The sequence below is a fragment of the Hermetia illucens genome, chromosome 3 (genome assembly GCF_905115235.1).
Source record: "Hermetia illucens chromosome 3, iHerIll2.2.curated.20191125, whole genome shotgun sequence".
NCBI classification, from domain to species: domain Eukaryota; kingdom Metazoa; phylum Arthropoda; class Insecta; order Diptera; family Stratiomyidae; genus Hermetia; species Hermetia illucens.
The window spans coordinates 137,447,419-137,460,261 of NC_051851.1; the positions used below are offsets into that span (position 1 = coordinate 137,447,419).

At 40.8% G+C, this 12,843-nt stretch overlaps 2 protein-coding genes across 2 annotated transcripts in view; one reads left to right on the forward strand and one right to left on the reverse strand.

Moving 5' to 3' along the window:
• Positions 1-857: 857 nt before the first annotated feature.
• LOC119652938 (alpha-methylacyl-CoA racemase) lies at positions 858-10,365 on the reverse strand. The gene is made up of 4 exons (XM_038057327.1): positions 10,187-10,365; positions 2,053-2,186; positions 1,778-1,991; positions 858-1,707 (listed from the first exon to the last, which is right to left on the reverse strand). Exons 2-4 carry the CDS (start codon positions 2,158-2,160, stop codon positions 911-913), a joined length of 1,119 nt encoding a protein of 372 aa, XP_037913255.1. The 5' UTR covers positions 2,161-2,186; positions 10,187-10,365; the 3' UTR covers positions 858-910.
• A 407-nt stretch (positions 10,366-10,772) lies between these two features.
• Positions 10,773-12,843, forward strand: part of LOC119651329 (ubiquitin carboxyl-terminal hydrolase CYLD) — a 35,803-nt gene continuing 33,732 nt past the window's right edge. Inside the window, exon 1 of the mRNA XM_038054869.1 lies at positions 10,773-11,866. Coding sequence (XP_037910797.1) covers positions 11,300-11,866 — 567 coding nt within the window. The 5' untranslated portion in view covers positions 10,773-11,299. The remainder of the gene's footprint in view (positions 11,867-12,843) is intronic.

Genomic DNA, 12,843 nt, shown 5'->3' on the forward strand with positions numbered 1-12,843 from the left:
AATAATTATGCCTCAACGAGCAACTATTGTTTAAAGTTCCAACCCAGACAAAATGTTGTTGTTCATCAATGCAAACTTAAAAAGTTGAAGCTTTGAGCATCTAACATATTTAAAAATTAAATATGGCCTTATCAATTGAATAAATGGAGATAATAATCTAGGCATATAAAAATAAGTTTTCTATTTGAATTTATCAAATCGTCAGACGATTATTTAGATAAGGATGTTATCGTTTCAGTAACCCCGGGGGGAAATCTATACCCAAAAAGCTACTAATCACATCACGTAGCAAACATTATTTTCAAATAATTATTATATAATTATAAATTATATAATAATAATATAAATTATTTGACTGGGTCCATCTTTTACTATCCTCTGGAGATCAAGGGAACATCCCAAATATTTCAGGAATTCTTCAGTATGCTTTCTGATAAATTATTTATTGGTGGTTGACTTTAACACTAAACACATGTATCCAAACTATAAAGTGAGTATCCTCAAGGAAGAAGTACCTAATTACTAACAGTGTAGTAAGTATTTTTCAGACAACACGCGCCAGCTTCGGATGAAACCCATCGCATCCATGGGGTGCTTACTCATCCTATTACCTCTCAGGAATTATAATTGCTAACAAAAATCGAATAGGAAATAATTGCAAATGGAATAGGAAAGTTGAAATTTGCATATGTACAAAACCCAGACTGTAGATTACACTTATGTGGTTTGCGAAATATCCATATATGCAAAACACAAAATAGCTGTCTAACATTCAATTAAAAAAATCGCCTCTTATTTCCAAAATCGAACAAAGTTCAAAAAACCACAAAACGAAAAAGAGCATACAATTTTTACTATTTTTATTAAAATCCATCCATTAACACAATACAATAACCTTTAATGCTTATACCTACAATTTATTCCGACTATTCACTTGAATCACTCCAATATCGACTAACTTTCGAATCTCCTTCTCTGTCATCCCAATATCTTTCAGAATGGTCACAGCCTGTTCGTATAAATCTTTGACTTGACCATTATCTGCTAGTTGACCTGGAGTTCTACCAAGTCTAGGAGCAGGTTTCGGCAGTCCATTCTTATCAAACGACTGTCGAAATTTATTGTGTTCATGTCCGCCTGCATCCTGCCAATCAAGAACAGGAAACACACAAGCATCAACTTTTTCAAATATTTCTGACCATTCTTTCTGTGTCTTGGTCAAAAACCTTTCACTAACCAACTTCTTGGCGGTATCGTTATCATCATATTGTTCTAAATTATCCAAACCCAAAGTTTCCACGAACAATGCATAGAACTGGGGCTCAAGAGCTCCAACTGACATAAATTTTCCATCCTTTGTTTCGTAGGTATCATAGTAAAAAGCGCCTGAATCGAGAGTGTTTTCGCCTCGAGGTTTGGACCAAATTGGTAACTTTTGTGACGCTATCAACCAACTTCCGATGTATGCACTTCCCTCCACCATTGAATTGTCTACAATCTGTCCTTTTCCCGAGTGATGCCGTTCAAGAAGAGCCAAGCAAATACCGAATGCACATAGTAATCCACCTGATGCAAAATCCGCAAGTAAATTTATTGGTGGGGTTGGTTTTTCGCCCTTCCTACCAAGGAACGAAAGCATTCCTGATAATGCAACGTAATTGATATCATGACCTGATCGATTCGCAAGTGGTCCACTCTGCCCAAAGCCTATTTAGGTATTAAAATATGGAATTTGATTATGACCGTCGAAATTAGTAAATTAAATAGAATGTCTTACCAGTCAAACGCGCGTATATCAATCTAGGATTCTCCTTCATAAGATCGCTTGGACCTAAATTATTCTTTTCTAACACTCCTGGTCGAAAAGGGTCAATAAGGACGTCATAACTTTTACATAACGATTTTATAAAATTTTGAGCCTCAGCTTTCTTTATGTTTACAACAAGAGTGTTTTTACCGGATTGAAGGCATTCAATTGGATTTTCAATAACCTGGGGAGCAATAAGTTCATAAGTAACAAAGACAAAGTATTATATACGTAACCATCCATACCTTGTCTATGCGGGTTACTGTGGCTCCGAAATCAGCTAAAATTTTCCCGCAAAAAGGACCTGGTGCTAGGCCTACAAATTCCAGTACCCTAATTCCACGCAGAGCCATGTTTGATTACCGGTTGCAAATGGAGACTAGAAAAAGCATTGGTTTATTCAAAATCATCTAAAAATTATATAAAAAGTTGTTTATAAAAAGTATTAATCGTTCAAGTACCTTTCAGCCAACTATAGTTAAAGCTAACTAACAAAGCTGCGAAACATAAGCTTTAAACCAAGCTTGCTGATCATCGACTTCTGCCTTGTCTTATCACTGACCTCAACATTTTCTCCAGAATTTTATCAGAATAAAATATTCGGATTCACTAGCAAAAGTTACCTAGAAATTTTGATTTTGTGGTGTTGACAGAGAAGTTATCAAACTCACAAACTATAATTCACCCCTGTAAAGAGTGATTGGCTAGTTACAACGATCATTGGTGCTCTAGAGCTAACAGGAGGGATCACCCAAAGCATAAAACGTGAAAAACACGCAAATTATAGTACAACAATAATATTTGTTTAAGGAAATCTACAGTACAAGCATATGTTATTTATATTGCTTGTACCATAGTTCTAAGATAAGATATCTTTGTACTTTGACCTGCGCGTCAAACAATGTAACATCTGTGTAACGCATGATTACAAGATGCACTCTGACCCAATCAGTGTAACATTTGTGTACCACGTGATGGGAATGTACGAATATTAGATATTATGACATCTGCATCGCAGATGGTTGAATAAGAGTTTGACCTGCGTGTCAAAAATAGAAATCAATTTTATGACTTGTTCTTCATAAGAAAAGAACAATATTTGGCCTGTGTAGATACAGTATAAATAGTTAAGATCCTACATGTTAGCAGACAGTTCTGATTCGGAAATAAAGAAGATCGTATGATCTTAGGAACGGAAACTCTGTTTTTTTTAACGAAATGAAAAACATAATTCGCACATAGTAGTGTTCAATTCTCCAAAGCTACTCAAAATCTCTTCACAATCCTCAGACTGCAATATTATTGACATTATGTTGACGGTGGCCTTCGAAAAGATCCCACTTCAACGTTTGCTCAAATCCAAGCCACTGCCCAGCAAAGGATGTATAATGTTGCTTAAAGTCTCCATACGGAATATTAACTAATCATTTTTTGAGTTTTTAATGTCACCATTGTGATTTTTTAGCACCGTCCGGATTTCAATTTAGTTACGAAAATAGAGTTTCTTTTGTTATTCGCCCTCAGTCATGTTTTATTTTATCCTTTTTCGTTGATTTTCTTTGCATTATAACAGACTGTACATTACGTTCCTGTAAAAAAACACATACAACTCGTTTTATCCCCTTTATAGCTATATATAAAGCTAGAACTTTGCTCACAGAACTCTCCAGTCCGACCCATCGTTGCTTTACAGCTGCAATTGCATGCATAACATAAAAATTGAAATAGAAGTTCAAATTTGGTTGATTTTCCTTAGAATACGCTAATTTTTTTACTGTACCAATGCTTTTGTTGCACTTGGTTATGTTCAGTTTCATTGTTGTTTTACTTTTTTAATTGTATCGCCTCACGCGTGTTTAGATGAACGATCTTCCACCTCCTCCCTCCTAAAACAATTTTTCACAGTTTACCGATAATATTGGTAGTCACATTACGCGATATACATGAGCCACAAAATGCAACAGCAGCAGGGATGAAAATCTTTTCTTTTTGCTTGACCTTAAGTACGCTCATAAAAAAGTACCATTTAGTAGCTTTTAAACACATTTTTAGGTTCCACAATTTTCACCTTCCGACATAATCAAATGCCTCCCCAAAATACATAAAGAAGGAACGAGAGCTCTGAACGAATTTACCGTCCCATAATATTGCAAAGTGGCTCTTGGTCAAAATGTCAAAATGTTAGACCTTAAAATAGGAAAACGGCAAGCAGAGAAGTCATTGCCAGACTCAACGAGGTTGGGAGGATACAAAGTGATGAAATAATAGTATCCTTCGACGTAAAAGCGCTGTTCCCAAGTGTGCCGATGAAGGAAGTCCTAAACTTGTTCGAAGAATGGATCACGACACACGAAAACTCATCCGAATGGAGGAAGAAGGTTAAACTGTATAAGAAACTGGCCTTCGCATGCATGAGTGAATTCTATTTCACATTCAGGAATAAATTTTATAAAACCTCTGAGGCAGCAATAGGCAGCCCCCAAGGAAAATACCTTCAAAGGCAAATCTTTCACTTCAAATTTCGGCTAACCAACTTCTCCTAATGGAAACCATTATGCCTTATGTTATCCCTTATACCACTGTCAACACTAATTGAGCCATTTCATTTGATACCATACATGACCATTTTTGGTAAGAAAAAACTTTTTACACCCTCCTTTCACATGAATGGGGAGCCCCCGCTCAAACTCAACACAAAATGGCGCTACTGGCTATTTTTAAAGGGATTCACAGATCACACCTTACCAAATTTCATAACAATTGGTTTAGTCGTTTTCGAGTAAATCGGGTATGACAGGCAGATAAACATTAAATTGATTTTAATAAGGTTTTGTATTTACACAAGGAGGGGGGCAGCCTGTAGTAGTCTAAGAGTGTTCAAAACATGAATATGGAAACGAACACCAAATTGTAAGAAGGCACAGGCTTCGAATCCACTGGCGACCATGGGGAATCATGTCGCGGCCGAGACATGGATTTCGGAGGCCTCACCACATTTATACCCCCTATACATAAATCTATAGAAGGCATGCTTTCCGACTCAGTGTTCTGACTGCTGTCTTGAGAGTTTCCTCCAAATATGGCAAAATATCGGACGGAAAATTTACCATCCTCCGGGAATGTCTGTGGGAAAAAATGCTGGGGTCTGGAACGAAGCCACGATTTAACAATCAAGGTTTTCGCGATGGGCTTCTCCATTTGAAGTGCACTGACAAGGTCGCCTTAAAGTGGCAATCCCGGTTTTCAGTTCCGGCGAACAGGACAGAACATGCCAGATGTTGGTTACCAGGCCCTTGAAGGAAGACAGAGGACATCATCCACATGCTAGGTGAAAAGAACCCGGGCATGAACTTTGGACACTGGAGGGTAAATCATGGAGGCCAGGAAGGACAAATCTACAAACGTGGAGGGGAAACCCCTCCCCTTGGTATTCGAACTGGACCAAAAGAGTCTGAATGTGCTCAAGGGAAGTCACCATATGGTGCTCCACTTTTTCCTAGATAGACTGAAATTCAGTCGTATCAGGAAACTGTAGAGCATCATCTCCATTTTGAGAGCAAAGAAAAATGATGGTCTTCGACTCATACACTATAGAGCAAATTGCAGCATCTTCTATGTGGAGTAGCAGCTGTATAATGTTTCAAAGCAGCTGTATTCACCGAAGCAGTACCCAGACATAACTCTAATCGAGCATTTGCGGGACTACCACGAATAGTAGTTACACAAATACCACATTCCTTCAAAGAGTTCTCTAAAGAAGACCCTACAGGATGAATGGAATAGTATACCTTAAAGTATTACGCAAAAACTTGTGTCATCTATGCCATCGCGGATGCAAGCTGTCCTGGAAGCCAAAGGAGGCCCGACCAAATATTGATATTTAACCAATATCTCAGAATAACAATAGTCGTACGATCACTTTTGTCGCTTAGAGTATTATCTTTTTATTACTTTATCAATTTTTGCAAAAACTGCAAGAAACGGTAAATGAATGTAAAGTTTACTTGAGCTGTCTATTTGTTAGGCACGATTACGGTTTCCGTGGCCCCACGATTTGATGACCTGTTCTTTTATAATTTGTCTAAAAGGTGTGAGGAAACCAGAAGCTGGGTGCTTCCGGTATAAAAAGTTTTCTAAGTTTCTTGTACTGTGGGGCTAGTTATTACAAAATGATACTTATATACTATGATATCATGGGAGTACAGTAAATTCGCACGAAAATGAATAGAGATGAGTACGATTTTCAACAAAATCAAAGCTACCTTCAAGTTTTTTAAGCTATGTTTTTAGGAAAAGAATTTATTAAGTTGTTTGTTTGATTAAAATTGAATAACAAAAGGATTGTAACTCTCCAAGTGGTAAGAAGTTACAGACTTCGAATCCACCCGCGACTCTGAGAAATTAGGTCGTGGCTGAGGCACAGATTTTGGAGGCCTCACCCAATTCATGTTCCCCCACGGAGAAATCTGTGAAAGACAGGCTCTCCACTTCAGTGGAAAACCTACACCCAGTGTCTACGGCGCGGTCAGCCAAAAAGGATAGTACAGCAACCCCGTTAATGAGAGGAACTGTAAATCTCAATACGGTCGGCCTGTCGGTTACACTGTTGCCTAACTCTTCTAAAATACGGAGACGGAAAACTCAGCAGAAGGAAAGTTTAGCCGCAAAGGAGAAGGGACTACAGGCTTGCCTGTCAGAACCTTCTCCTCCGCCTGCCTCCGGAAAAACGGTAGAAAGGGAAGCTAGTAATGTGGATGGTGGTAATGGTCTAACGCCGGTATCTGAAAACGGATCCATAGAGCCCGGATTCCGGAAACGGCAACGTAAGGCACTGCGAAAGAAGGCGAAGTTTCTTGGGAGTGAGGACATGGACGTTGCTACACTACCAAGTTTGGCGATATCCATAGAAATTGAACGCAAGAAAGCGGAACTTTCGGCGGAAGGTGAGGGCAAGTTGGTAACCCCGATGAGATCCACATTGAACGCAGCAGACTTTTCATTTACCGGCGGTTTTCATATTAGATTGTACTTATAAGCAACATAAACAAACATAAGAGTGAGTCAAATCAACCTGCAGCATGCCAAAGCTTCTTCCTATCTACTGGCGGCAAAGTTGCAGGACTGTCCGTATATATTTCTGGTTCAAGAGCCATGGGTTCGTTTTAATAGGATCTGTGGCATTGAATCAGTCAAGGGGACTAGGATCTTCTTGGATGAAAGATCTTCGAAACGGAGCGCTTGCGTTCTGATGTCAAAATTGTTAGAAACAACCATGCTGAGACAATTCTGTTCGCAGGACCTTGTTGCGGTCAACTTACAATACCAGGTTAATGGTAAGAGGAGAAACGTCATAGTTCCCTCTGCTTACTTACTGGGGATCTGGTAGTGTATACAGAATCAAGTGGCCTTGAACTTTTAATAGACTATGATGTGAACGCTCAGCATATTTGCTGGGGCAGTAGCAAATGCAATCCTAGAGGAGAGAAGGTGTTTGATTTTATCACTTCAGCTAGTCTGATAACCGCGAACGTAGGTTACGTCCCTACTTTCGTGGGGCCAAGAAGAAGTGAAGTAATTGTAATTGCAAAATAGAAACTGGCGAGTGATAGATGAAGTCCCACTCTCAGATCACCGTTACTTAGAATTTAGTCTAATTATTGCAGGCGAAGAGCCTGTAATACAAAGACAGAATTCTAGGAAGACGGATTGGACGAAGTTCAATTAACTCCTTGGCGACAAAGTTGAATTCCCTAGGTGACTAAGGACTCCTTTGGCGATAAAAGATCAATTAAAAACTCTGAATTGCACACTTTTAGAGTGCTTTGAAGAGGCTTGTCCTACTTCCCGAGACCAAGGTGGTAAAACGGTTCCATGGTGTTACCGAGAACTACAGAGACTCAGGAAATCAACCAGACGACTCCTAAACCGTGCTTGCAAAAGCAATAAAGATGAAGACTGACTAAACTTCCGGAACTCACAGCGTGAATATAAGAGGCTCGTAAAACGTTCGAAATGAGACCCTTTTAGAGCGTAGTGTGAGGAACTGGAAGGTGAAAGGGAGACTTCTAAGTTATGCAGAGTCCTTAATAAGGACAAGTCGGTCAAGTTGGACTCTCTTAGAAAACCGGATGGTACTACCATTTAAATACTTCAAAGCATCTGGCATGGATGGCATCTACCCAGCGATGCTGAAGAAGGGTATAGAGCACTTAGAGCAACTGCTAAGAAATAGTTTTCGAGGATGTCTTGCTCTGGGCTACATGCCTTCCTCTTGGAAGGTGAAGCTAGTCTTCATACCAAAGCCTGGGAAGGATGACTATTCAAATCCAAAGAACTTCAGAAAAATCAGTCTAAGATAATTTTCGCTGAAATATCTGGAGAGACTGGTTGAGCGTCATATTCGCACCCCCTAACTGAAAACCAACATGCTTACCAACGTGGAAAGTCCTGTGAATCTGCCCTTCATTCTTTGCTTTTAAAGATAGTGGATGCAACTCTCAAGGTTGAGTACGCGATGGGGGTGTTCGCAGACAATGAAGGGGCTTTTGACCGTGGGCCCTTCCAAAAGCTCTGTGATGCTGCCACTTCTGTGGAGCACGCTGATCAACTCACTACTATAAGGTCTGCCGATACACGTTCAAGCTTATGCGGGTGACGTGACTGTGCTGGCTGTTGATCGAGATCTCGGAATGGTGTGTAGAAATACACAACGCGCCGTTGATTTGATTGACAGTTGGTGTCTCAGGCATGAACTTCCAGTAAATTCAAATAAAACCACAATTGTATTATTTACAAAAAGGAGGAAACTGTGTGGTCTTTCCCTTCCAGAGATGGGGAGTATAATCCTTCAACACTCCGAAGAAGTAAAATATCTGGGAGTTATGGAGTTATGGATGAAACGAGTTCTCACAGCTTATGAGCTGTGTAGGCGGACCTTTACCTCGACATAGGGCTTAGGCGTCAGGTAGTAATGTGGATACATGCTGCCATCATTAGGCCGATGTTCACTTATGCATCCGTAGTGTGGTGGGTTAAGGTGAAACAACAGGGTTTTCGCTGTAAACTAGCCACACTGCAAAGAACTGTGTGTCTGGATATCACCGGTGCCATGAGCACTACATCCGGCGCAGCTCTGAATGCATTACTCTATGATCTATGGGGAAATAATAGACGTAGGGGTACAGCATTGGAAAAGTCATTGGGAGAACTGAATCTATTCTTCGCAATGTCTTCCGATTCTCAGATCCCCATACATCTATCTGGTAGAAAATATGATGTTATCTTGAAATGGAGAGAAAACTGGGACGAACCAGAAGAATGCGTGTCAGGATATACGAACGTCTTCTACACCGATGGCTCAAAGACAGGAAATGGTTCTGGAGTCTACCTTTCGAATAAAAACGAAAAGTGGGCTTTGGAACAATACACAATGGTCTTTCAGACTGAAGTGTATGCGATCCTAAGGGCGGCAATCTGGGTGATTGACGAGCGGTTGAAGGGCAGGCGCATCGCAAACTGCAGCGATAGTCAAGCTGCATTGAGGGCGTTGAGTAGTACTTTGATCACTTCAAAAATCGTTCAGGAATGTAGAAACCGATTGAATTCTGTTTCTAGATTCCATACGGTGGATTTACTCTGGGTACTTGGTCATTGTGGTGTAGAGGGAAATGTCCCCATGCCCGAACCGGAAACAGGAATTGGGGTGTCGGTAGCATTGGCTGATGTTACTATGAAAAACTGGGAACAAGCTTCCCATACGGACAGTTTGCGAAGCCTTAATGCTGCTAGACAGACCAAACTTTTCCTGTCAGAACCAAACAAACATACTGCAAAGTTTATCCTGTCTAAAAGCAGGCATTCTGTGGGCATTCTGACTGGTCATAATTCATTAGCGAGAAATATTCCATTATTATTATCCAAGATGATACGTGTTCATCCTGTAATGAGGAAGCGGATTCCACGGAACATTTTCTATGTGAATGTCCCGCCTACGGACACATCAGATCTGAGTGCTCAGAGACTTTGCCTCTCCTCTACCTTAAACACACACACACGATGATTTATGTCGCCTAGTGTATCCCCACAAATATCCTGTATATCAATATCAACATCTCCCAAGAAAATATCTCCCGTTTTTCATTAAATGTTAGTGAAAATCGCAAGTCAACAAATCCTTTCGTTTAAAATTCTCATTTGTTTCTATGATCAACTACTTTTTACCAAAATCACAATAAATCTTTTTTATCGAACGTTATTTTCCGGGAATAAAACCGTCGCCGGATAGAAAAATTAAACCCTAAGCAAATGCCGAATGGAAAATGCACTTCGAACTTTGTACATTGACTTCTTGAGAGATAATCCTTATATATTATTCCTTACCCAAACTGGACTGTTATTGGCGCCTTTCAGAGTAGCAGAAATAGTCAATATTTTCCACTGTTCGCAGTAGCAGGGCCCTTAAAAACTAGATACAAACAAACTACCTTCTAAAAACTAGTGGGGAAGATTTACCACCCACAATTGCTACTGACAGTTCGTCACTCATTCAACACAATGAAATCGTAAATTTTACTCGCATTGGAAAGCAGAGTGAATATGGTTCCTGTTGACATTTGGTTTGAGTGGATTGTGGAGGAAATAGGGAGAAAGGTTTCCAATTGGAATCGACGGCTATCTCAGATGCCAAGAGTTATTATGTGCGTTTCTCCATGTAAAATTACGCAATATCCTCTAAAATTATTCTTCGGGATTAGATCCAGATACATCCAAAAACAGAACCAGCACTCCAAGACTCGCTCCTAACTCCACAATTCTCTCTTGCAATGAATGAATTGTTGTCATTTTTCGCCAATATCACTCTTTAAAGAACTGTCATTCGCCTCTTCTGTTTCTCTTTACTCCACTTAATTCTCTTCGCACAACAGCTGTTCGATGCTGACGCATCGCTGCCTGTCACCTTCCTCTGTGTACGAAGTGTGCAGTGCGGAGTGTGAAATTTCATTAGAAGTGAATTGTGTTTTCCCAGCGCGAGATAACAACAAAGCTCTGGGGAGTAGTAAATGCGTGTAAAATGAGTGATTGCCGCCACTCGAGTTTCCGCCCGTGACAGTTGTGCGGTCTCGCCAGCGGCCTGGTTGCGATCGTCGCGTTCCCGACATTGCGCTCGACTTTTGCTGATTGTAAGTTTCCTCCAATATTTCCCATAAGAAAACAGTCTTCTGCTATTCTGCTGCATGCTCGCTCGTTCGTTTCGTTCACTCTGCGATCCACTTGAGCAGGAAATAAAATCGATTGAGTGTCGCAATTGTACGGCGTGTGAAGTGCTTTCCTCAAGTTTTCATTTTCTGTTGTGTTGTGGCATGGCTTCTCCTCATTTCAATTGACCAAGAGTTTGTTTGCGTTTCGAGTTTGGTACAAGTAAAATCTGTTCTGTTGGTTTGTTGTGTGCATTATCATTTCCTGGAAGTTACTGCGTTTGGAGCGAGCTTCGCCATGGATACGTCACCATCGCCACCTACGTCGTCATCGCCGCCGAGCTCGACATCGAAACGGCAACAATTATTTGGCATTGCAACGCGAAGCTGTGAATTGACCCTTCAAACTCCGCAGATCATTTGTGAGCCAAAAAAGTCCGGCGGCTTGGCGGGCGGCCTTCTGAAGGCAAAGCGCGAGCAACAGAAAGTCATCGTCTCCAAGGGGACGCTCGTGAAAATCCTGGACGCAAACGGCTCCAGCTCGGTGAATGTCCAGGTCATGGACTATATCAACAAGAACCCGATCTGGGAGAACATGTACAAGTGCGCGGCGGACAGCGTTCGCCAGGTGCCGCAGGACACATGGCCCTATGTGATAGCCATCGCTGACCCTGAGGAGCGCCTCCGCTTCGCCTTGAACTCGAAATGGTGTCAGATCATACTCTCACTGAAAATCGGGTCAATTGTTTCCGTGTCAGCGGAGCTGTTCAAGAAGTCGAGCTCGTTCGACTACAATTGCATTGTACGGTACATTGGTCTCGTTCCAGAGATTGGTCCCGGCTACTACTTTGGACTTGAGCTCTTGGTAAAGTTTTATTTCTTTCATTTGCTTTTCAGTGTTCGTTTCCGTTCATCCGCTCATCATTTTGTATCTCCATTATTTTGTAAATTCGAAGTTAGCCAGGCTGCGCGTGGGTGCTAAGACCAACTGCTTAGGCTGCCTCGGAGATGTAGAAACACTTTTGCGGCTACTCGTGTACAGTAACACTTGCATTGAGTGATTCATACCTCGCCGCCTATTGTTCACGAAAATGTTTGCACCGAGTCACTAAACTCAGAATGTAAATACACAGTAACACAAAGTAGCGAATACACTTCTACTCGAATTAGTTTGGACACTCTAACGATATCTGGTAGATAAATGGTGATAGCAATTGTCATTGGCTTGGGAGGTATTCCTCTATCAATTTAGGCTCTAATGCTACCCCAAATCCACGCCAACCAACTATTACTTCCAAAGCGACAGTTTCTCAACCAGAATTTCCGCTTTCCACGAAAGATTTGTTCATATAATTTCTCCTCAGTCGTTTAGAATCTTAAAGTTTTGCTAATAATCCATTCATGCTTCATGCAAGCACCCCTTCCATAGGCTGGAAAATAAGAACTCATCCAAAGTAACACCTGCGGATCAGCGGTCATGTGAGTAGGTAGTGCGCTTCACAGCCTGCATGGACAACTTGGCCTGGGTCCAAATATTATTTTAAGACGTAGATGCATGCATGTTCCTTTTTGTTTCTCTCTCTATTGCACTCTTATCACCTCAAAAACACAAAAATGTAATAGAAGGAAATTGAAAAATGCTGTTAAACGAATTAATGATGATACAAAAAAATTCTGTCAGTTACAATGTTCTAGTCATGGTACCATGCCTGTCGTACGGTCTAAATTAACCAGACGAAATCTTCTCATCCATTCTCTCAAAAGCAATGATAAACACTCGACTAGAAAGTCAAGTTTCGTGTACCTTCAGCACAACGTTGGGATATCGAAATGCGAGGGGGA

Bases quoted from the DNA above. Each gene is read 5' to 3' on its own strand.
- LOC119652938 (XM_038057327.1), bottom strand. From the start codon at position 2,160: ATGGCTCTGCGTGGAATTAGGGTACTGGAATTTGTAGGCCTAGCACCA. The intron at 1,992-2,052 runs GTATGGATGGTT...ATTGCTCCCCAG, and splicing joins CAGTAACCCGCATAGACAAG to GTTATTGAAAATCCAATTGA. The intron at 1,708-1,777 runs GTAAGACATTCT...ATACCTAAATAG, and splicing joins GATATACGCGCGTTTGACTG to GCTTTGGGCAGAGTGGACCA.